General features: G+C 39.6%; 2 protein-coding genes across 2 annotated transcripts in view; one reads left to right on the top strand and one right to left on the bottom strand.

Moving 5' to 3' along the window:
* The window catches only part of SH3D19 (SH3 domain containing 19), a 29,859-nt gene extending 14,989 nt beyond the window's left edge, over window positions 1-14,870 (top strand). The window contains exons 4-15 of the mRNA XM_010079725.1: window positions 1-74; window positions 2,276-2,334; window positions 4,630-4,894; window positions 6,194-6,262; window positions 7,535-7,607; window positions 7,903-8,033; window positions 10,385-10,443; window positions 11,018-11,206; window positions 11,474-11,525; window positions 12,042-12,228; window positions 13,133-13,221; window positions 14,754-14,870. Coding sequence (XP_010078027.1) covers window positions 1-74; window positions 2,276-2,334; window positions 4,630-4,894; window positions 6,194-6,262; window positions 7,535-7,607; window positions 7,903-8,033; window positions 10,385-10,443; window positions 11,018-11,206; window positions 11,474-11,525; window positions 12,042-12,228; window positions 13,133-13,221; window positions 14,754-14,870 — 1,364 coding nt within the window. The remainder of the gene's footprint in view (window positions 75-2,275; window positions 2,335-4,629; window positions 4,895-6,193; window positions 6,263-7,534; window positions 7,608-7,902; window positions 8,034-10,384; window positions 10,444-11,017; window positions 11,207-11,473; window positions 11,526-12,041; window positions 12,229-13,132; window positions 13,222-14,753) is intronic.
* Window positions 14,871-20,608: 5,738 nt separating this feature from the next.
* Window positions 20,609-23,940, bottom strand: RPS3A (ribosomal protein S3A). The gene is made up of 5 exons (XM_010079724.1): window positions 23,834-23,940; window positions 22,477-22,664; window positions 22,092-22,300; window positions 21,377-21,486; window positions 20,609-20,775 (listed from the first exon to the last, which is right to left on the bottom strand). The coding sequence occupies exons 1-5, from the start codon at window positions 23,886-23,888 to the stop codon at window positions 20,654-20,656; spliced, it is 684 nt and encodes a 227-aa protein (XP_010078026.1). The 5' UTR covers window positions 23,889-23,940; the 3' UTR covers window positions 20,609-20,653.
* Window positions 23,941-24,359: the final 419 nt, after the last annotated feature.

The raw sequence follows: 24,359 nt of genomic DNA, 5'->3' as shown, positions 1-24,359 counted from the left end.
CTGAAAAGCCTGTTGGGAACACCTCTGATATCATAGTGGGAAAACACATCAGCGGTGACCTAGTAAAAAAAGTGGTGAGTTAGAACTGTTTTCCTGTGTTACAGCTTTGTCTGCTTTGGTTAACAGATCTCTTGTGACTCTAAAACATTTGTAATGTAAGTTATTCAAAGGACCAAAGGATGGAAAGGACTACTCAAAAATATAAGGCTTTTTTCTTTTAATTGCATTCTCTAATTTAGTTAGGTAATTTAGACTGCTGGCAGTTCTGAAAAGCACTTTGTTGATTTTACTAAACTTTGATCACGTCTATGGTCAATTTTCTGTATTTAGCAGCTAGAATTAGGAAATTATACAACTTAAGTTTCAAAAACATAGCAAAGTGGTTCAAAGTCCAATGAGTTTTACGTAATGAAATATTGTCAAAGTCCTTTAGAAATGTATTTTTTTCGCCTTCATACCCATAGTACCTCTCAGTGTCTGCTAATTTCCAGGCAGAGGAAACTTTTCTGTACATGAATGAAGCTTGCTTTCTTCAGCTCTTTCCTTCTAGTTTTCTACTGGTCATGTCAGAACCCGAGCACAACCATGTATTTTGGAAAGTAAGGCTCTGCTCCGTGCTGCTGAGCACGTAGTAGCAGTAGACATCGTAGCTGTATGTCCTGTATGCCTTTTGACACAGATTTACAAAAGGGAATTAAAATAAACTAGAAAAATGACAGTAGAATTTCCAAATACTGAGTGCTGTGATGGCAAGAATGGCAGAGAATCTTGTGAAAACCACAGGTGGTAAAGAGATCAAATCAAATCAAAAGCCCTCACTAGACGGATGGCTGCCAACAAATATCTTTGTGGCTACCTCTGCTAATAGGTTAAAGGGGTTTTTAAATGTCATTATTGAAGAGGCTATTCATAGACGTCCCATGTTTTCTGCATAATGCTGAAAAAAAATTATTTCCAATACAAGATGTTAAATAACATTTTATGCAATGCAACACCAAAACTTTTACAATGTCCTGCAGGTTATTGTGCAGGCATGTGTAAACTTCAGAGGATTATTTTCAGAAGAAGAGTGCATCAAATCCACTGAAACATTTAAATCTTATTTTTGGAAAGATAAGAGCTTCTATGCTTCTAGTGTTGTTTGGCAGTGGAAGTGATTAACCAGCAGCAGTAAAAAATGTTGATAGTAAGCAGCAATTGGCACAGATTTCTTCCATTTCACACAGACAAGGAAAATTTTTGGTATGAGGATATCATCCCCATCTGAAAGTGACAGGTTGTTTTCTTTCTAATCAGGATCATTTAACCAGGAACATTCTTTTGGGGACTTAATCAAGGGTCAAAATGTTGATACAAAATACATCTAGATATTTTCTATGTGGGCAAAATCGCAGAAGTTGTTTACCAGTTTCAAGCACATGTATCTCTAGTTAAGTAAACAAGACTGTTCAGACCTAGTTAAAGTTACTGGTTCGAAAAGGATACCTCTGAACCCAGTTTCAGCACTCTGATTTACCACGCTGTGCCACAAACCGCTGTGCTTGTTCAGCAGAGCTGGCCGTGTTTTCTGGCACTGGGATGAAAATGAACAGCAGGAGACAGAAAGGATGGGAACTTTTTAATCCATTACTGTGGTCCAGGCCCTTCAGACATGGCACACGTTCCCCTCTGCTTACCCTGCCACCAGGTAGTAATCTCTGGCAAGGTCAGGATGGGCAGCTGGGGCAGAGTGACACCTTAATCTGCCAAAGTAAGATTCACGATCTCTAGGAAACATACTTAGATGCCTTCTTTAATGAGAGATAATGTTATCTGCAAGAGATGCTGTCCTGTGCGAGTTGCATCAATGTTATGTTTTCTGCTTTAAGCTTGTTCAAAGTGTTTCATCTGTCAAAGTTACATCAAAATTGATAATGTAACTGCAGCAGTTGGAACCCTACGGGCAGTGAAATTGTATTTGTATGACTCTCTTGAATTTGGCTCTTAGGCCCTGACGCACATGTAGCAGGAAAAGCAGGCTGGGTCGTACCTAATGCACAATTTAAGCTGTGATTCAGGTAGTCAGACAGGTTGTTTACATCTCCCTTTATGTCCAGCAAGACTTTAAAATGCTAGAACACACCATAATACTTATTACTTTATTCACAGACCTCCAGAAACTCCTGTTTTTCCTATCTGTAGGGTATAATTTAATATAAGAAATGCATCATTTAAACAACATAATTTTTGTTTATTAGGATTAAAGAAACAGCTTTTTTCTTTTGAATCTTTGTAGGAGTCAGATCGTTCAGAACAGGGTGGAGTACCTCAGCTAGAACCTGTACTACCCCCACGGTAAGTGCAATTCTTCAGTGACTCTTCACACTTAAAAGAGTTGTTTCTGAGTTAGTTTGCCTAGTTAGTCTCAGTGCAGACACTACCAACCCTAGTCCGAACTCAGTAGGCTTACGTAGGTAGTGTGCTCACGAATAAATAGGCAGGACCATGTTGCTAGCTGATGAGTACGTCTTTGTACATTACTGGTATGAGCAGGGAGATTATAGGAGGACAGCTGTTTGGCTCTTCAGCTAATGTACAGTGGCTGCTGACAGTCATTCCTTTCTGCATCTTTAACCTTTTCACCCACAGCAGAGAGAACATCCCCTCCTGCATGTTGCTGACCTTTTGATCAACAGCACTTGCACTTGTAGCTGGGTTTGAGTGGTGAAGGAATGGAGGTGTCAGATGCTGCCACCCCCCTGAAAAGGGCAGATGCTGGGCTAGCACCTTCCCAGAAGCACTGGCTAGTTCATACAGCTCACGTCAGACCTAAAACGCTTGGGTTTTGTATTCTTTTGAACCAACAAGAAACCAGGTCTGCAGAGGCAGAAATAGCTGGACTAGCCTTAAATTCAGGTCTAATAAATGCCAGAGACAAACTGGAGGGAGATAAGGCATTGGCTAGCTAGCCCACTGCGGCTAGCTCAGCATCTGTGCTCTAAATCTGTGGGTTTAAACACAAGAGTTTGCTCTGTTGTGTCAGCACAAGAGAATCTTTCTGTTATTAAACTTAGTCTACCAATAATAATAAGTATTAATTAACAGGAAAGAATGTGGTTGTACCCACAAGGCAGCACCTCATTGTTGCCTGTAGTGGGCTTGTTACTTTCCCCCAATTTTTTAGCATGGTTCTGGTTCTCTTGAGGGTCTCTGGAACTACAGTAAATGTTTTGTCCTTTCACTCGCTGCTCAAATGGGTATTTCTTCTTTAACGTAAGCAGTAATAATTCTCTGAATTGCTTTGTAAGGGTTTTCTTGTTTAGTTGAGTTGCCTTAAAAATGTATGGGTTGGTTTGTTTCCAGATTTAATGCAGTCTAACTTGGAATTTCCCCTTTTGTCAATATTGAAAATGTTTAGTTTAGGCCAAGAAAGGGGAGAGGTGGAAGGTGAACAGAAGTAGAATTTTTTTATTTATTTAAAAAATAATCCGTACTCAAATAGTAATAGAGAACTCTTATCAGGAGCATTAGCAGAGCATTAATATCTTCTCAGGTGGTGGATGACTTTCACTAAATATGTCAGAAGGATACTCCAAAGATCCACTATTGCACATTTTTTGTGGTTGATAACTTCTACAGACCCTTGAGGAATTCGCATGAGCAAGTAATTATGCTGAATTACACTATATGAAAAAAGGAGAGACAATTGTAGCAGAAACTTGCACTAACTGGCCAAAGATGTCCCATAACAAACAATATTGTATTTTTGGAACAGCAGTAGTGTCAGAGTTGTTAATAACAGGAACCCAAAGTTTCATGTACATAATGCTTGTTTATAACAGAGGTGGTTTTTAATTAGCAAGTTATTGATTTGGCCACATTCTTTGGTTCTAAAAATCATGGCTCGTGTAAAAAGCTGTATAGGCAGCTTTTTTTAATCAATGCTTAGTAAGGTGGATTTTTTTTTTTTTTAATTACCACTGTCACTTGCTGGTCTCTGATTTTGGTTTCTAAACTAGTGGCACACTAATGAGAGTGTGGTACCTCCAGCATTGCCAGAAAACTCAAGTACTTTTACTGGTGTTTTCTTTCTGCAGTAGGCATCTGTTGCATAAAACCGGCACATTGTGCTATTGATGCCATTACGCAGAGGGGGGTCATGTGCCGTGAGTTTCAGCAGAGGCCCCAAAGCCACTTCAAGTAAGTGACACCCCAGTGAATGAGCTAGGCTGATTCCTGAAGACCAGCTGGATCAGGAGAGCTTCTCAGGGCTTTCACTAAAGCTCTCCACTAGAAGAACTCCATCGTGAGGCAGCTTCAGACAAAGCTCTTTCTCAAGGTGGATTGCTGAAAGAAATCCTGCTTGTGTAGTGGGCTCCCGAGAAAGCTGTCAGGCTGTTGATAAGTGAAAGTTGTGGGCAGACTTGGAAATATCTAGTCAAAGGATCTGTCTAAGGACTTGATTATCCAGTCCAAATATCTGAAGAGTTCATGTATTCCCGGAGAGCTTCAGATATTACATGCTCTTCAGCCCAGGTCAGCATGAGTCACGTTTCTTTATTGCATATTCTATAGCTAGTGCTGTGGTGGAGGGTGAGGTGGCAGTTTTATTAATATGCATATTTCTCTGATGGTCTGCCCAATTTTTAGGCCCCTGGAAGGAAAAATTATACCTGCTCGACCTCCCCCACCCAAAGGTGTTCCTGGAAGGCCGCCTCCACCAAAACTCTCTGCAGCCAAGACCTCCTCGCAGAAGGATGCTCTCTCACGATCTCCTTCTGACATCGCTCCTGATAAAAAACCTGGCAAGTTCAGATTGGGACCCAAGAGATCAAAAAGTCAAGTGTTTAAAAATGCAGATCCAGCATTACCTCCTAGACCTAAACCAGGTCATCCTCTCTACAATAAATACATGGTGAGAATCGAGATACTGTGTCTGAGGCTGTTGTTTATAAACAGTGCTGGTTAAAATAGTAGTGAAAAAGGTAGTAAGGTAGGTTGCTGTGATGTGGCTTTCAAAGTGCATCTGTCAGCATAATCTTCCTTAGAAGATACTAATAGATGAACAGTTATAAATCCTGTAAGGTACTACTGGAGAAAGCAATATATACATCAAAGTATAGATATTTGTGTGTGTGTTGTTGTGTATATATGTAATTTTTATATATTTATTTCTTTAATGCAATTTAAAGCTTTTGAGTTTTGGGGGTTCTTTTTACAATCACCAGCTCTGAATTCTATTACAGCGTGTATAATGATGCTAAATAATTGCGTTTGCATTATTGTTTTTCCCTGTATATGTCAAAATGCTTAAGAAAATTGGGGGAGCGTTAGAACTTAAAGTAGTTTACCTTGCTTAATCAAGCCCACAAAGAGTGAGGAATATAACACCTCTTATCTTACACATCCATCCGATTGATGCCATCCCTTTTCATTATAAAAATGTTTCTTTTTGGTGTTACATGTGTTTTTAGGGAATATTAAACATGAATGGATCAACATTATAGATAGAGAAACTGGTCAGTGATCAGAGCTGGTGATTGCTTGAACCAGTGCTGTTGTCAAAAAAAGCACCCACACAACTGCAGCATGAACAACGTCAGCGTTCAGCATGAAGTGGAAGCTCTCTGTTGCCTTCTCTTTGATCTTCACTCTTGCATTTAGATCCTTGCCAGAGCAGAGGAGCAAGAAAGATAAAGATATATCTGAGTTGACAGTAGGAGAAGCTTTGGGATAAGAGAAGCACGTTGCTTCCTCTCTGGAGTAGCCACACCTACTTACGTAAGATATATGTGACATATATTTTAGAGAAGAGATTTTTTTTAGTAGCATATCACTAGTAATTCCCTGCCCTGAAATTAAAATGAAATTTTCCTCCTAGATTGTTTTTCCAGCACCCTCCATGACCAATGAATACATTTCTGTGTCAGTGTGTTGCTGAACATCATGTACCGTGCGGTATGATTCCAGTTAGGTGGCTAAGACACTTTTAAAGTGCGTGACAACACCTAGTTTTCTTGAAGTGACAGTTCATATCACCAGTAGTCTGTTCTGAATGCCTTCCAAAGGAGCTTGTCCTCTTCCACTGGACAGTTAGTTACCTTTAGCAGCTGGTTTGAATAGTTCCATCATCTGATCATTTTCACCTGCAGTGGGAATTTAACATGCTTACAAATGAAACAAACTTTTCCTTTTGCCTCTGTTTCTATTCAAGCTTCCAGTGCCTCATGGAGTTGCCAAGGAAGATTGTCATCCGAGGAACACTGGAGAACTGTCCTGTAAGGTAAGGCTGTTTTTTCTGCTGATAAATATTTAATGAGCAAGACTCCTGTTGTGTTAAAGTATCAAGTGCTTTAGGCTTTAAAGGTTACACTAAGAAATGTAATAGTGTTTTATTAAATCCTTGTGTTTCTTTAATAAAAACAAAACGACCACCAAAACAAAACCCAATAATGGTGATGTGCCTTATAGCACAGGGATATTCTGTGTATGGAGCAGAGCAACAGTAATTACTTGGAGTGCCAGAAGGGAGAGGAAACTGGTAACGTTTCTCTGTCTCATAGGAAGATAATCACTTCCTTGGCTGAGTATCTGAAAAGTGGGCAAAAGATAAGCAAGTAGTTTATGAAGTACTGTGCATGATATATCAGTGAATTGGCTTTGACATGTGGACTTCAAAGTATTTTCCTCTCTCTGCTTCTGCAGAACCTAACCTGGTTTTAGGGCATGACTGTACTAATATTAAATAGCTAGTATAAAATATAGCTATGGGCAGCGGTTTTTATTATTATCAGAAACCTACATGGCTGAAATAGATTTTTATGCAATCTGTTGTTATCTGTTGCAATTCATATTATTCTGGCCTTATCTTTGTCTGTGTTGGGCTGGTTTGGTTGGGGTTTTTTTGTACAGAATGAATTACTTTGAAGGCAGTTCACGCACAGTGATTGTCATTACAGTCTAAAAATTCTTAGTGGGTGGGATAGAGAAGAAAGCTTAGTATTTTGAATATAATTTCCCTTTAAAAAGTTCCTACAACAAAATTGTCATTTGCCCTCAGCATTATCTTCCTGTAAGCAAAGGCCTGCTCGCCCCTCTAAATGCTTGGCAGTCGGCAGATGTGCTGGGGGACAGCTGGGCTGGGGTGTTCTTGAGCAAGGAAGAGTAACTGCTGGCAGCACGCAGTACCAAGCAGCAATGCAAAATTTGGCCACACCTTTTGCTATGAGAGTTGCTGTCGGTGCCCCAGATTTCTGACCCACAGAGCTAGCTGAGGCTTTGACTCCACTGGGGAAAGTCACATGCCTTTCCTTCTTTTTAATGGCTCAAAAGTAGATTTTTGGTGAAATGTGTTCTGGTTTACGCTGGCAATAGGCACACAGAAGTCAGACCCATAGCTGTGTGACCAATACTACCTGCTGCCTCCAAAGGTGATTCTCTGATACCAGAACAACATTGTGTTCAAAGTCAGAAATTACTTTGAGTACGTAACAGAGAATCTCTGTTAGTGTCTTCCATGACTTATAAATGACTTGGATTTATTTGTTGTTGTCAGGATTCAAACCACCCTCCAAAAGTTTCTGACACAAGTGCACCTTATGCTGTAGTCCTGCATGACTTTCCTGCAGGTAAGTAAATGTGAATATTCTGGAAGCTTGTTTTACTCCAAGACTTTCAAATGGGAATTTTCTTAGGAATTAAGAGCTTAAAAATTATGAGGAAGCTCAGCCTTCAAGGTCTGCATGTAGAGAGGGTTTAGCTACAGTTGGGCCAGTCTTTTAGTTAAAGCTAACTGGTTTATCAAATATAAGACTTTCTGAAAACTCATTCTCGTTTTGTCTGTGATATTTATATTAAGGTTTTACTTAGAGAAAATCAGTGAATGTGACAACTACTGTTAACTGAAATGATGCTGTCTTACAGAGCATGCTGATGACTTGGACCTTCATTCTGGAGACACCGTTTGTCTTTTGGAGAAAATTGATGCCGAGTGGTACAGAGGAAAATGTGGGAATCGCACGGGGATATTTCCTGCCAACTTTGTTAAAGTAGTTGTATGTAGGCTTTGTATACATTGCTACATAAGATCCTATTGCATTGATTTTCTGGTTCTATTTTGTTATAGCTCCATTTGTTTAACTCCATTCTGTATGTAGATAATCTCTTTTCCCTCTGGCAGCAGAGAAGACGTATCAACTTGTTTGTATGGTATTAGAAAGATGCTGTATTTGGCATGACCAGCTTGTGTTACAGGGATTATTTTGCTGTTAATTTGAAGCCAAGTGAGAAAATCATGGCCCTTACCAACTTCTCTTTGTTAACCGGGGTAGTTTCTCAGGGTCTACAGAGCAGATTATTTTTCACAGCTGCGTGCAAGAATCAACACTCGGTAAGATTATTGCTTTATGTGCCTCCTCCTAGCCCCCCCAGCTTCTCTCATTTTCTTGTCCCTTGAACTGTGCTGGAATCACCACTTTTATATAGCCACGTAGTGAACTAGGTCAGGGCAGCAGTTGTGGCCAATGAAACATTGTTTCTGTCTTCCTAGAATATTTTTTTTTCCATCTGGATCAATTCGCCTAAGTGGCTTATTGAGTGGCTGCACAAATGGTTGTGCTGGCACAGTGCAAGGAGATCGTGCTGTTGCAAATGAGCAGCTTAAAGCAATCCTGTTACTGAATGTGACACTCTACAGTAAATGGCAGGCAAGAGACAGGTGCTGTATTGGAGCCCAATAGCAATTAAGTGAGTGCCTCATCTTTAAAAGAGATACAATGTGGTTCACTGTGTCAAAGGCTGGGTCAAATCTATGACAAGCCTGAGTCTGAGATGGAAGTCCATTTGCTGGCAGCAGAAAGGGCCATTAGGCTATTCACACCAGCCATATGGACACGGAGGAATGCTAAACTGACACCAGGATGCAGTGAAGGTGTGTGGCTGAGCATTAAAGACAGTAAAAGTCTGTGTTGAGCCAGGGCAGAGATTAGCACTGCTGCTGCAAGGACAATACCAAGTATCTGGTAACCATCAGAGAGTGTGAGGTGTCCGTTTAGTTTGTAATGGTGTTAGTAGGGAAAAATTTTAAGATTTGAGAACTGCTGAAGAATAAAAACCAGACTTGGGGTTAGTAATAAGAGAACCATGCTCAATCCACTTTCATGAGAAAGATTTGTTAGCTAAATTGATTAGCTTCTTCTACACAGACCAACAATTTTTAAATTAAAAGCTCTTGGTAGTACTGATGGCTAATAGAAGATTTTATGTTAAAGCAGTGGAATGAATATTTGGGATCAAATTCAGCATTGATACAGACACAGCTTCATAAAAGCTAGGGAACATGTGTTTCAAATTTCTATTTTAGTTGTAAAAGGTGGTTACACTTTTGAGTGCAAAAATCTTTTGTTTCGACAAAATTTTTTTAAAAAAGGAAAAAGTGCAGTACCTGAGGCTAATTCACTGAGTGTTCATTCATGTCTGATCTGATGTTGATACAAGGTCTCTGTACAATATGCTATAGTGTATTTTACAATATTGAGCTGGGTATGGGCTTGAGCCTGGACACCTAACAATCGTACATGGTTATTACTTCCCATAGAACCTTCAGAGCACCACAGATATATCAGCTCCTCTAGCAAAAGCACTGCAAAGATTATTTGTCCTAAAAGGCAGCATGACTTCCTCCAGTCCTTCAGATAAGCTAGTTAAACATTCTTGTTGATTTTTATGGGAACTGGCTCATGTGACAGTGAGCCATAACCCAAAGCTCCTCACCAGGGTCTCTAGGCTTGTAGTTTTATACTAATCTCACAGATCATCCTTCACGTCACACCAAAAATACCATTTAAGTCCTCTTATGATAAAGGACTTGAATGCTGTCTGTTTGATATCTCCATATAGTGATTTTCTAAACTATATTTCTCCAATTCAAGTGAGATTTGTGAGATGTGTTTTTGTTTGGAGGACAGCTGGCTACCAAAGCCCAGAAAGGATATGTTTAAACAATCATTTTGTCTATTGTGATATATTATGCTAGAAAATAACAGAGAGCAATTATCAATTGAAAGTTGGAAGCTAAATGCAACAACATGTAGTAGTATCCAGTCCCGTATTCTCTTGTCAGTCGTGCCACAAGTAGAAACAGTAAACCAGCTTCATAATAGAAAACATTAAATAGTGCTCCTTGTTTGACTGAGATTGAAAAATGAGAAATCAGGTATACAAAACTGAAATCTACGTTAATACGGTCATATAGCATAGCATGCCAGCGAACATAAAGCGTCACATGGAGATTGTAACTGGAGCTGATGCTTACCTGAAAAATAGATTATTTTAACCAGTTCCAAGTTCATTGTAGTTATGTTGCCACAAGCTTGAAATTATTTTACTTATTTTGTTGTCTTATTAGATTGATGTTCCAGAAGAAGGCAACAGGAAAAAAATACCCAGTTCATCACAATGTGTTAAGTGAGTCAGACTAATCTTCTTTCTCCTCTTGATTTAAGTAAAAAGAAAAATAACTTTGAAGCAGGTGTTACCTGCGCTGAGGTTAATATGGTAGAACAGTTTCTTCACCAAAATATATTATAAAAATGAAGCTCACAAAACTGAAAGTTTATGATGTTTTAATAAGACTCATATTCTCTAATTCTAACTAACCATAAAGTGTATCATTATACGGGTGAATATAAAGTTCCTCAGGTCAAATTATCAAATGTACTTCAAGCACTTTTGTTTCTGATTTGCAAACAACTTGTACTAAGATTTGTGGGCAAGCAACAACTTTCCCTGCTATTTTTACTCAAGAATGATTTATTGGATTTCATAATCATTGCAGCAATTAAAGCAAACTCAGGCAGAGGCAGGAACTTGTATCAAGAGAAGCAGGGCTATACTCCAATTTTCCACCTCTTCTATCTTTAGTGCATTCTTCCATCATTTTAATTTAAGATATCAATCTATATTTTGCACAATGCTGCCTTATTATTAAGTGGACAATAATAATAAATAAGCAAAGTAAGTTTCTCTTTTGTTTGTGCAGAGGCCCAAGATGTGTAGCACGATTTGAATATATTGGAGATCAGAAAGATGAGCTCAGTTTTTCAGAAGGTGAAACTATTATCCTTAAAGAATATGTAAATGAAGAGTGGGCCAAAGGAGAGCTGAGAGGCACATCTGGAATTTTCCCCTTGAACTTTGTGGAAGTAATTGAAGATCTGCCTGGAACAGGTATGAATATGTTTGCAAAAAAATTCTTCAAGAACATGGTTTTGTACTGCTTGCATATAGGCAGCATATAGGAGAAAAGTCCAGAAGGACAATGAATGCAGGAAGGAGGTAGAAAGGGAGAAAATACAGACAAGAAAAATTAAAAGGAATAGGATGACTTCGTAAGAAGTTATTCGTAGTAATCAGTTTCAGTGTCTAAAAGCTCTACCATTAGTAACATTTTGAATAGTCATTGCTGCTCTTCTAAGTTGTCCTTTACTTATGTACATACAGGAGCAGCACCGAAGAACAAGGTGGAGGCTGCTTCTTCCCTTCCTGAGGTAATAAAATTGTATAGGTGAGGGGGACAATTTACACAGCAGTTTCATAGATTTACGTAGACTTTCTATGATAACGTCAGATTAGCTGCACAACTTTTAACCCGAGTGTAACACAACTCCCACAGCTCACAGTGCTGCACGGTCACATCTTGAATTCTGACAATTGGCCTACACTAATTGAATTCATAGCTTATGGCAAATTAACATAAGGAAATTTTAATCCTTTGTGTTTAACCAAATTCTTGTTAGCTCTATTTTAAGTATTGCTGCACTGGTCTAATATTGAATTTATTAATCCCATCCCCTGCCACCAATGATAAAAAGGAATGCGTCTGAGCCTAGATTAATGTGGTAATTGCTGAAATGCCATTCTAGCCTACACCTGCAGTGACACTGTTGTGTGGGAGAAAGTCAGGACACCCACATTCTGTACAGCTGCTTTCACCAGTATCCATAAGCTTATGGGCTCCATTAATGCTTCTAAAATTAATGCATTTCTTCTGTTCACTTGAATAGAACAACAGATGCTCAGTAGAGTGGTGTGAAGCGCTTCATGATTTTACAGCAGAAACCAAAGATGATTTATCCTTTAAAAAGGGAGACTACATCCAAATCCTGGAGCAAGTAGATCCAGAGTGGTATAGAGGAAGACTGAATGAAAAGGAAGGGATTTTCCCAGCAGTGTTTGTTCAGATCTGCTCAGGTACAGTGCTCCTACTAGATGGCAATTCATTATTCCTTGGGTTGTGACAGTCACAGTGGAGTTCTGGGAGAACTCAGCTAGTCCACTGCATTAACCAGCCACGCACCACCACAGTCCTCAATATCCTAAAGCTAAACTAAGCATTGAACCACTCTCTCTAATAATGCCAATATAATGCTCTAGTCAGTAAGTAACATGGGAGGTGGTACAGATTCTGGCTCAGTTTAAAGTGTGCTTTGGGCACAGGCACAACAGGACCACTGAACTGCCTTTGGTAGGAATTGAGGGGTAGAAAAGATGGGAGGGGAGCCAGGCTCTCCCTCAGCTGAAGAGGAACACTGCAGCACAGCCAAAGAGCTGGTAGAGCTTTAAATAACAACCGCTGAATCTTGGCACAGAACTGCTGTACTGTCCTTGGTGAAGCAAGGAATGAATGCTGCTTGCTCTCCTCAAGCTTCTGTTTGGTCCCTAAATGAATGCAGTCAAAACCTTCACAGAGGACACAGAAAATCTTATTTTTCTCCCGTAGTTTTTGTAAGTAAAGCCATGATGACAGGAAGTTGACAGAAAATAAATTCCCCCTAACTGGCAAATAGCACATACTGAGTGGGGCTTCATCTCCCAGTACGAAGAGGAAAAGACAGCTTTTACTAGATATTGCCAAGTGGACTTTAAATTTATTCCTCTTAGAAGCAGAACCATGAGAATGTGTTAATACTGTAAAATGAACTGGTGTCAGTAGAGATTTTTGTTCCATTAGGACAGTGAATTTGCTAAGTAGCACTAGTAATCTGGACACCCTGTAGCACACTAGCGGGGAGAAAACGAAAGACAGGAAACTTTTCCAGAAACAGAGATTGATTTCACTCCAATCCAAATAACTTGTCTTGTCCATGTTCTGCAGCCAGGGTAGAGCTTCTAGGAGGGAAGAAAGGAAAAGCCAAAGCTCTTTATGATTTTCATGGAGAAAATGAAGATGAGCTTTCCTTCAAAGTAAGTACCTCTCTGCTTAGCCCAATTTTCCAAAAGGTCTTATGCTCCTAAAGAATGCTAAAAAATAGGTTTTATCCACAGTGAAAATAGAATAGGCATAGATATTAACACATTTGATAAATGGCCTCTCAAAAAAAATTTTTTTGCTCTTACCACTCCTGTTTCATATTGGCAAAATCTTCACTGAAAAGAGGGTCAGGAATTGCAGAATTTGACTTCTCTGATCCAGTAAACATGACAAGACAAACAAACTTCATTTTGCAGTACATTCAGTCCTTGATCAGTTGATAGGATCAAGACAGCAAGAAGGAGGATAACGGTAAGAGGGCTGGTGCTACAGCAGCAATACCTCCAAGGGACACCTAGTAGAGCAAAATCTAAAATTTAATTTGGCAGCAGAAGACATAGTTGCCATGGGAGCAAGGGGAGAAATAAAATACTTGCTGGATGCCCAGATAATATTAAGAAGCACGAACAAGAAACAGCATGCCCTTGTAGATTCAAAGTCACGATTCAGGTAACTCTGTCCTCAAAAGCATGTTTCCAAGAAACAGCAGACTTCCACAGCAGACCCAGAATTGTGTTTATCAGCTGGGACACACTATTTTATCTTTCTAAAGCTAGCAAAAGTAATTAGTTTCAGCATTAGCAGCTTGCAATGCTGAAAGGGTAGATGATTCTTCAAAGCAGAAAAGGGGAACAGAGGTACTGGAAAGAAAGATCAGGGCCATGAGAGTACTTGAGATGAAGGCTGTGGCATGCGAAGATGAAACAGGAACAAGGATCCAAGGCAGGAGCTGCAGTTTATTTTAAATGGCCACACTAAGCTACTCAGACAACTGCTTTCCTTTTTGGGAAATGCTGAAAGGGTAGATGATTCTTCAAAGCAGAAAAGGGGAACAGAGGTACTGGAAAGAAAGATCAGGGCCATGAGAGTACTTGAGATGAAGGCTGTGGCATGCGAAGATGAAACAGGAACAAGGATCCAAGGCAGGAGCTGCAGTTTATTTTAAATGGCCACACTAAGCTACTTAGACAACTGCTTTCCTTTTTGGGAAAGTTTCCAAAGGAAAGAGGAAAGTTTTCAAATCCTGGAAAATACTGGGACTAAAGGGGAGAAAACAAAAAAGGCAAAGAAAAAAAAAAAAAAGCAGCTTTGAAGCGTTTGAAGAAAAGAAGCCCTCATAACAGAGCAGGGAAACACACAAATAGCAAGTAATGCAAGGGGCCTGTGAGCCGGCTCTTTATGTACCTGCCTAGCTGGAGAGCTTAAGCAATACTGAAGTTATCCAGTAATGCTATTTTTCCCTTCCCTAAGGCAGTGATTTTTCAGCACAGACAAATACTTACCCTAAGAGAAGCTTCATCTGGTTTTGGCAAACAATCTCCAAGAGATGTAACCAACAGAAGAGACTGGCCACATCCTACTTCTCTTCTATTTGGTTGCTGTTAATTGCTAATGAATAACATCAGCTATGCATGTGTTAACATGGCACAGTAAGCTGTACTGACTCACCCTACTCCTCTTACAGGCGGGTGATACAATAACAGAGCTGGAATCTGTGGACAAGGACTGGATGAGTGGAGAGATACAAGGAAAGTGTGGGATATTTCCCAAGAACTTTGTTCAGATTTTAAAAACACCATGAAGTGTTGCCTCTCTCTGTACTCCCTGCACGTGGGAGAGAATGTTTTCTATCCTAAAGGCACAGCAAAGACATCAATGTGTTTTGACTATCAATGTTTTGCACTACTTTTTCTAGACAGTCGTACTAGTATCTTGAAGTCAAATAAGAAAATGTTAGCCTTTTGTGAAAGTGTATGTAGTCATGCTTCATGAATGCTCTGAGAGCAAATACAAGCAGGATTTTTAGCAGTTTCCAATTAGGGAAACACTGTGGTGCAATGCCATTTTAACTTAAAAAGCATTCTAGTATGTTCACTATCTGGCATTACATTTATCATGCACAAAGTCTGCATAAAGTAAGCTGCTTTGGGTTTCTTTAAAAACTTTTTAAGGTCCAAATTGAAAAAAGTGTCTTTAATTGTGTTAATAATTACAGAACTCAATATGTAGATCAAGTTTGATATTCAGGTTTCATTACTGCTTGACTTCCACATTAGCAGTAGAATCCATTTGTTTTATGACTTAGAAGATAAAGAAGATAACTGATATTTCATAGTAGAAAAATATCACATCTAATACTGGTAAGAGGGAAAACTCAGAAGCAAATCCTTGTGTAGTACTTGTATTCTTGTGTAGTACTCTTCTATTCTTAGCCCAAGCTGCTCATACAGGAAGATCACAACAGTAAAACCTTTTTGCCTCTTAATGAACAATGTTCAGATTGGTATGAATCATCTTAGACCTTCCTCCCTTTCCCCAAAATCCTTTCCACATACAAGTTTAGATTTTTCTGCTGCCCACTGTACTTCAAGCACCATCGCACCCAGCTGAAGTTAGTCGTGACAGACAGCGTTTACCGAGCTTTCTCAGCTCCCCTCCAGGCAGGAGCTACACTATGCCAGCTATTTGCCCCTCCACCCCTTCGTGTAAGTGGAAAGCCAGCCTTCTCTCAGTCTGCATTTCACTTGTCACTCAAGCACTGGAACATACTTCAGTAACACTATTCCTACCCTTAACATGAAAGATACAGTACAGCCTTGGTTTTAGCTTTCAGCAGACAGGGGATTAGTTTCCAGTTTGTTACCACATACCAGCCATACTGAGCATCATTATAAACGGTCTGTGGAGGCCTGAAGGAAAACACGCCTGGCAAGAGGCTACTTTGAGCAGCTCTAATAAAGGCATGTAGTAAAAAGCAGCAGTGTGACTTGAACAACAAACAGAGAGGCATGACTGAGGTAACTTCACCGTATAGGAACTTCTGGTAGTAAATTCCTTTTTACAGCACTTGGCTTCTGACAAAATAGTTAAATGCATCTTGATTAACTGCTAACTTCATCAGACTGGAATAGAAAAAATTATGCTGCAGTTGGCTCTTTCATTGCTGACAGTATTCCATCCCTTTTGTGCTATATAACAAAAAGGAACCAGTAAGCTGTTGGCACGAGGCTGTAGAGAGATGCAGGTCATTAGGAGCAGTGGGTTAACCTTGGCTGTACTTATGCTCCCATTACTGCCAGAAGAGCATACTTAAAATTTTGGATAGTCATTCATTATTATCATTATCATACCAACATGAGGCAAAAATCCTCTTGCTCTTCCAGCAACATCTTTCTTGTCTAACTTTCTTGTCAACTTTTCTTGTTGTTTTGGGAAAAAGAGAAACGTTGGATCTAAAATGTAGTGGAATTACAAAAAACAAATGACTTGGTAAAGGTAACTCATAGCAATAATACTACCACCTACTGACAACACTAAAACTTACAACAATGTGATAGCTATTAACAATGTAACAATCCCTTATTATTACTAAAAAACCCAACGCAATTACTTATTGATACTGAAAAGAGAAGGAGGAGCTTGTTATAGCATTACCCTTATGGGCAAAGAAAATGAGTTAAAGGAAGAGATCAAGAGATGCTTGAAAAGAGAAAGGAAAAGGAAAGAGAGAAAGAAGCTATCAGAAAGAATTTTCACCACCCAAAGTCAAACCACGACAGTCAACATCTCAGAGGGGGCGGTCCTCAGATGGAGGGTGTGCATCTCTCCCTTTGTTTATTTACCCTTTATAGAGAAAAGTTCTCAGGTCTCTGCCCAGCATTCTTCAACTAACATAGGAAGCCACAAAGGTGTCTCCTTAATCAGCACAGGAAGCAGAAAGAGGTGTCTCCTTAATTTGCATGGGAATTTTGTCTGCTTTCCTTGCTGGCACCCCAGAGTTGAGGGAAGGGAGCAAGATTTGCTAGTTTGTTGTAGGGTAGCAAGGGAAAATAACAGGATTTGCTACTTTTGCATTCCTCACTTCTAATCAGCAAGGAATGTAATTGCAGTTTTTCACAAACTGACAAATCATTTGTTTCACAAGGCCTTCAACAAACAGTCACCTTTCATCCCTCACCACAGCTGCTGTAACAACCCATCTTCTTTAGTCCCTTACAACTGGCTTTCTACTTTCATTAAGGGAATTAACATTACAAAACAATTATAAATTACATGCTATTCGAGAAAGATGGGAACATGACAATATATACCGCTATTGTTCGGTTTTACCATCCCCAGCAAGCCTATCCGGAACTTCTGTGGAATCAAACTTTAACATCAGTCCACCTTGGAAGAGAGCCCATCCCACTCTCCAAGCTCTCCTGCCAGGAGACTGCAAAGGTTCTTGTTGTTTATTCCAATAAAACAGCCATCTCCTCCTAGATAGATATATAGATAAATAGCTTTCCTGACTCCTGCAAGCCTGCTCAAGACTTTTCAATCATAAATTTTCAGTGGATCACCCTATTAAAACAGGCTCCTTCCACCATGACCTTCTACCTGGTGGTAGATGAGGCTTAAGTATATGTTTACTTACTGTTTGTCTAGCAGTTTTCTAAGATTTTTATATAAGCTTCAATGTAGAACTGAATTTTTCTATTTTTTTTTCCAATTTCCTCTTCCCCATTTTTACAACTGTGTATTGACCACTGAATGTTTCAAGTCAGTGCCTGTCAGTAGGTAAGACCACTCTGCTTTACTTCAATCATCTTCTCCCTATTCTGCCAGGCAGGAAGAGCAGCAAAGCCTTATATTCTGAGCAAGGTGTGCCATCTAAAGGCTGCTTGCATTACTGCAGGCAGCTAAAGCTGTATTTATTAAAACAGAAAGTTAGATACTTGGCTTTTACAGGAAGGGATTTTCTTAAGACTTGATGCCTAGTATCACCATGAAACTGCATACAGGTCATAACATAAAATCCATAAGGTACACAGTATGTAATCTACAAAACAAACAAAAATAAGGAAGTGGAGCACAAATCTTAACTGCAATATAGTAGCGAATTTTAGCTGTAACATTGAAATCCAGCTGAACACCCACACATTAGTATAATAAAAGCCTCATTAATCAAAACATTTTTTGTTTGACCCCACCCTCTGGACATATCTTCAGGACGATATATTTGTTCTGTGTACAATTAACAGTGTCCTAAATAAATCTTTGTTAAGTCCAGTAAGTTTGTTATATGGTACCTCTGTAAATTAAGAATGTATTTAACCAATAAATTTTTATAATTAAGTCATTATGGCATTTTTATTGTCTTATTCTATGGAGAGCCGAGCTCTCCGCTTGACATGACAGTTTTATGGATCTCATTCTGCTTAGATATTTAACTCAACAGCAAAAAAAACCAACCCAACACCCTCAAACAAATAATACAATATCACATCCCTTTACACATAGTCCAAACCCCTCAGAGAATCCTAACAGTTTTAACACAGATAATTCAAGCCTTCGGACTCGGGTACATTTCACACCTGCAGAATCTATGACATGTGCTACCTGGAGCGACCAGCCATTGTCACAGGGTATCACACAAGGTGGTGATGGTCTGCTCTCGCTGTGGCAAGGTTACTTGTGATGAAGACATGGGCTGAGCCTCAGCTGATCAGCAATTCTACACATACTTTTTAGTGTGCTCTGCTGATTGCTGCTCTTCATACACCATGATTTGTCAGATGATATTTGTACAAAGAATACAGAGGATCCACAACAATGTCCTTCCTGCTCCTTCTTCCCCCATCTGAAATCATTTTATAAAGCACACATTTATCCAGAGTCCCTACATGGTAATACCAGCAGTCTACTGTTCCAAAAAAATAGAATTAAAAAAGCTGGGAAAAAACCAAAATCCTCTTGTACTAGCCTTTTCGCAACATATACTCCTCAAGACATACAGCAGCAGGAAAAAGAAACAGGATAAAAGACACAAGTTTTCAGAAATGAGATCAGAAACGACAGCTTAGGATTTCTAACTCTCCTAGTCTACAGAGTACAGGCCAGTTGCAATCCCTTACGATTTGTTTGATAGAACTATTGCTAAGCAGAGAAAATACAGCCAACACATGTCCATTAATAAAAAGCTCTGACAGATCTTACGCTAATGCAGGGCTTGAATACATGCATATATATATATATATAGGTACACACCTGCATTAAAACTTACTGTGGTAGGTTCAAGGATCTTTACCTCACCACACTTACCCAAAATCATGGTTTGTTTTTCTAACTCCAGTGAAAAGTTCTCCTTTTTGTTAGTGAAGTGAAGGGGCATTTGTTGCAATTTATGGCTTCAAAAATATGCCTGTGGCTTCTGGAGGAGAATGACACCTGCCTCAACAGTACAGATGAAAAGAACAAAACAGATTAAAAGCAGCACTATTCCTTTCTCCTCTTTCAGCATCATGAAAATTTTGAGCTCTCACTATCCTTCCACTACACAAACAGGAAAAAGCAGAACAAGTACTGACTGCAAGAGCCGCCACCACGATCTCGGTGACCACCCCCAAACAGGTCAGTACCATGGCGTGCTCAGGTTTTACATCACAAACTTACCAATAATTTAATAGCACAAAGTTTACGTTTGTTGTTTAATTCTAAACAAAACATGCTGATAGTGCTCCTCATGCGCCAGAAAAACACACTCTTCATTTTTTAAGCTGGCATAAGGTGAACAACAAGTACAAACACCAGGTGCTATCAGACAATGGAAAAAGCACTCAAGTGATCTGCTGGGCAACTTTTAAGTGCTTTATTTTCAGAACACAGACCACTACACCCTTTTACAGTAGACTTCCCCCCCCCCCTCCAAGCTCCACCAGTTTTCAACTGGGATTACAGTTACCTCTCTGCTCTGATAGAGGTTAAAAAACTACATACAGCCCTACTCTTGAGCACATTCTGCATTTCTACACTACTCAGAACACTGCTTCTAGAATCAAAATTACAACTTTTTAAAGAACTTTTGAGCATCAGAGACGAAATCTATCCCATGAGAGGCCATATCAAACAGTCACCACAAAGCTTAAACATACACATATGTAGTTCTCAAACTTCCCTGTAATAAAAAAATTCTAAAGCAGTTAAGTTCCCCTGTGTGGCACCCCATTTGCCCCGTACAATGCTCTTCTCTTTGGAGCACCTTTCACCAGTACAACAGAAGCTACCACCTCCGCACACATCCACAAGATTCCTTTTGTGAGGACCAAGAATTGCTGGGAAAAACCCACACAGGGAACCTTTGGTACTGTACTTCCCAATAGCACCTTTCGAAAAGGACAAACCACCTTCTTCCAAACATCTTGCAACAGCAATCGTGAAAAACTGATCACTGAATTTTTTTGCTTTTCCTTTAAACCAAGACAATAGGTTTGCCTTTTTAAAAACCCATCCACATATCCGATACCAACATTGTCCAGCAGCAATACAGGCAACCAAACATTAGTTCTGTATATTAAAACTTTTATTTTGAATCAATTTTTGATTTCAGACAGACTCTTGCACGGGCGGCTCGTATCCATCAGCTCGCTCTACTTTAGTGCCTGCCTCATCCCCAGAAGGTTTTCCAGCACCACCACCTTCACCATGCAGTTCCATCAGCTTGCCCACTGAAAAGAAAAATTATTGTAAAGAGTGAGAGATACACCCATTTACAATAGTTCTACATTACTGAATTCCCCATCACACACAAATTTAACCACCAGAACATTTAATGCAGGTACAATCAAGTCCCTTCCAGAAAGCTCATGCAAGGAGATGCTGCTGCAGTAACTGACAGTCAGACAAAAACAAGCAGTGAAATAAGTGTCACCTAATGAAACTGCAAAGTAAACATTTCTATTTAAAAAGAGGTAAGGCAAGAACCTGGTACTGTATTATATGGGAATGTCAGAAAATGGGAAGATGGAATCATTCGATGTCATCTGGGACCGAAACATTTTGTCATCATTCATTCCCAAGTCAAAGCCTTTAAACACTCAGCACCAGTTTAGGCAAGAATTAAAAAAAGCTCCAAACTGAATGATCACTGCTTGGCTTTCAAGCCTGAAAGCCAAATGTCAGGCTAGAAGGACAAGACTTTTTACTACTACAGCTACCTAAACTTATGATGCTGCTTTAACATCTGTATCCAAAAGCAAATGCATTTTAAACTAACGGCTTCCCACATCCGCCACTTAAAACACTAAATGTTTGCAGTAACTGGCTTACATTCAAACTTGGGCTTCTTCAGCATCTTAACCTTGCGGACATAGACATCATGAAGAGGGTAAATGGACTGACATGCCTTCTCTATGTCTTTGCCAATGCTGTCTGGGATCCTAAGAAATCAGAGAGCACATGAGAATCAGAACATTAAAAATTGTGCCTGCTTCTTATCAGCAACACACGCTTGAAATAATTCTTAAGAACACATAATTTCTACAGACCTTTGCATCAGTACTACCTTCACACTCTTGTCAATTTTCTGCAAGTATGTTTAGGTTCCAAGGCATTTTCCTTGCAATGTTAGAAGGGATACAGTACAAGCGTGCTCATTTTGAGAGCCAATCTGCAACCAAACTTTTGGAAGCAAACGCCATGCTTTGGAAAACTTCCTGCTATCAGAAGAACCCAGGACAGTCACAGCCCCAACTGATCGGAATTACGATTTTTGTCTGCAGAAACATGAATCAAAAATCTCTGGAGAGCCTTATTTTATATTTATGCAAACATGATGGCTGATGGAACTCAAATATGACGCAGAGACTAAGACAGCATTAAAAAAAAAGGGCACATTGGCTTTTCAACACAAGAGGCACCTTGCCTGGTCGCTGCCAAACAGTACGTGAAGCACCAGCACTTCCTAAGTATTCAGTAACAACTGACAAAAACCAACTATTTAAACTGTAGGGGAGAAAAAACAGAAAACACGGACAAAGCTTACAGTTTATTGACAACTTCTTTCAGGTCATTGGTTTGGACCTCTCGGGTCATGATTTCCATCATCTTCTTGCGAATCTGTCGAACCTGCTGATGCTGGGCATACGAGGTCTTGCGGATTTGGTTATTACGCTTCTTCGTAAAACCCACACAGAAGAGGCGCAGCAGGTAACCATCGGTAGTTTTGACGTCTACATGGGCTTCGATCATTGTCTAAAAAACAAACAGTCATTTATCATCAACATGGTGGACTGGTTTCTCAAAGCCACGCACCCAACATTCATTAACATCCGCTGATGCCAATTCAAACACAGCTTTGCAACGCATCAGCAGTTACCTCCTTCCTAAAGGTGCAAGCAAGGATGCAGACCTTGTTCTAAAGAACACACCTGCCACTTTTTGACCATGGAGCACATTTTATCCCGGGTGAGGTCCATTCCATGGAAGTTGGTCAGACAATTTTTGCCCTGAACATCCTCAGTTATCAGTTTAAATTTACGGAAGGCAACCTCATCATTCTGCAGATCAGCCAGGCTCACTTCAAATACACGACCCTTCAGTCCATCAGAAGCAATTTCTATATTATGGAACAGAATCAAACACTTTTTGTTAACATTAGAAAAATATACTATTCCAATCACATACTGAACTGCCATTTGCTGTTTTCTAATAGTAGGTGATGCCACTAGCCTCACAGCTCTACAGCTTATATGCATCTTGAACAAGATCAAATTGACTCATAGAACCAAATATTGTATTTTGTTAACTTTGTGAGGAATTTTAAGATACTTATATCAGATGCTAAACACAGACCAGTATACCGCAGATTCCAGCATGTAACAGGGGTTCTACTTAAAAGTGGAAGGGATTATAAAGTATTTGGAAATTACGAACAATAATGAAAAGATAAAAAGCCACTTGTGCTCAGCTGAGGTAAAGCAGTAACAAACACCTAAGCACAGACATTTCACAGCTCTAATAATTAACCATTTTAACACTGGCTGACTCATACTTGGTTTACAGTGATCCTTATGTCACTTGTTCCACATGCATACAGTTCAAAATAATTATCATCTTTATAAGTGCAACCAGAATAGTATAATGCAAGTATTTAGCCCTTCTGCACTGCTAACCTTCCAAAAATAATTACCTCTATCCACATCACCCTTCATTCCTAACAGAGGCTTCCTTTTCCTAAGGTGTGTCAGATCATATAAAAAAACCTTACCATTCAGTGATACACCTACATCTGCTCCCATTAAGGTAGTAACTTCAGCTTTCAGCAGAGACCTCTTTACCTAAAAGCTTCAAATTTCAATGTCTCCCAACACGATGGTCTTTATGATCCTATTACAACCAGTCCCCTCATCTCCCTCTGATAATCAGAATGACTCCATAATTCTTAACCTTCCTCAAATACATCCCGCTACCACAACAGCATTTCATTGGAAACATCAGGCATGTCCTCCTGCATATCCACGGGTCAGTTCTCTTGTACAAACAAGGACCACACCGCATTAACTTCCCTGCAACTAAGCTCATTGGTTTGAACGACTCTGTCGACTTAAGCAAATTCACTCAAACCAAGTAATTAGGTTAGAGCTGCCTTTTTTTTTTTTTAACTTCCAGGTTCATTACATAATGGGCAAAAACTATTTGTCAGCAGTTCTTTAATCAAGCCTCATTGGGAGCTAGGCACATAGAACAAATACATGTCCCTCTACTGCACAAAACCCCACTACTCACTAGTTCCTTGAGTCCTGGTGACAAGTGTCTTCCCAATGTTTCGGATATTAAACATTGCTGGTGCTTTGACATCATACCAGTCCTTTTTGGAGAAAGGATCAACCCTTAATTTAAATAAAGCAGAAAGGATTTTTTACTAATTTTCTCAGGTTAAACGAGGCTCAAATACACACTTTCTCCCCATGTGCTTTGTGAAATTAAAATTAAAAAGTCAACCTTTTCTTATCAAGTTTAATGGAAACAGCTTAGTTAGCACATGTGTGCAGACACATTACAGTGAGGCAGGCATTCATTCCAATTTACTCCAGAAGGATGGAAACCAACTGCAGAAACATCACAGAACCATGGTAATTACGAAGTACGTAGTGCTGCAGCTCCGGCGCGATTAACTAACTTCTCTATAAAAAACCCCGTCTCCTCTCTTGACTCCTGCAGTTAAAACGCACCAGACACAACGAAGCTTGCACCAACACCACCCGAGAACCTCACTTTTTACAGCAACCAAACTACACCACCCCCATTAGGC

This window comes from Pterocles gutturalis, unplaced genomic scaffold (assembly GCF_000699245.1).
Source record: "Pterocles gutturalis isolate BGI_N339 unplaced genomic scaffold, ASM69924v1 scaffold20079, whole genome shotgun sequence".
NCBI lineage: Eukaryota > Metazoa > Chordata > Aves > Pterocliformes > Pteroclidae > Pterocles > Pterocles gutturalis.
This window is presented reverse-complemented; position numbering and strand designations above follow the sequence as displayed.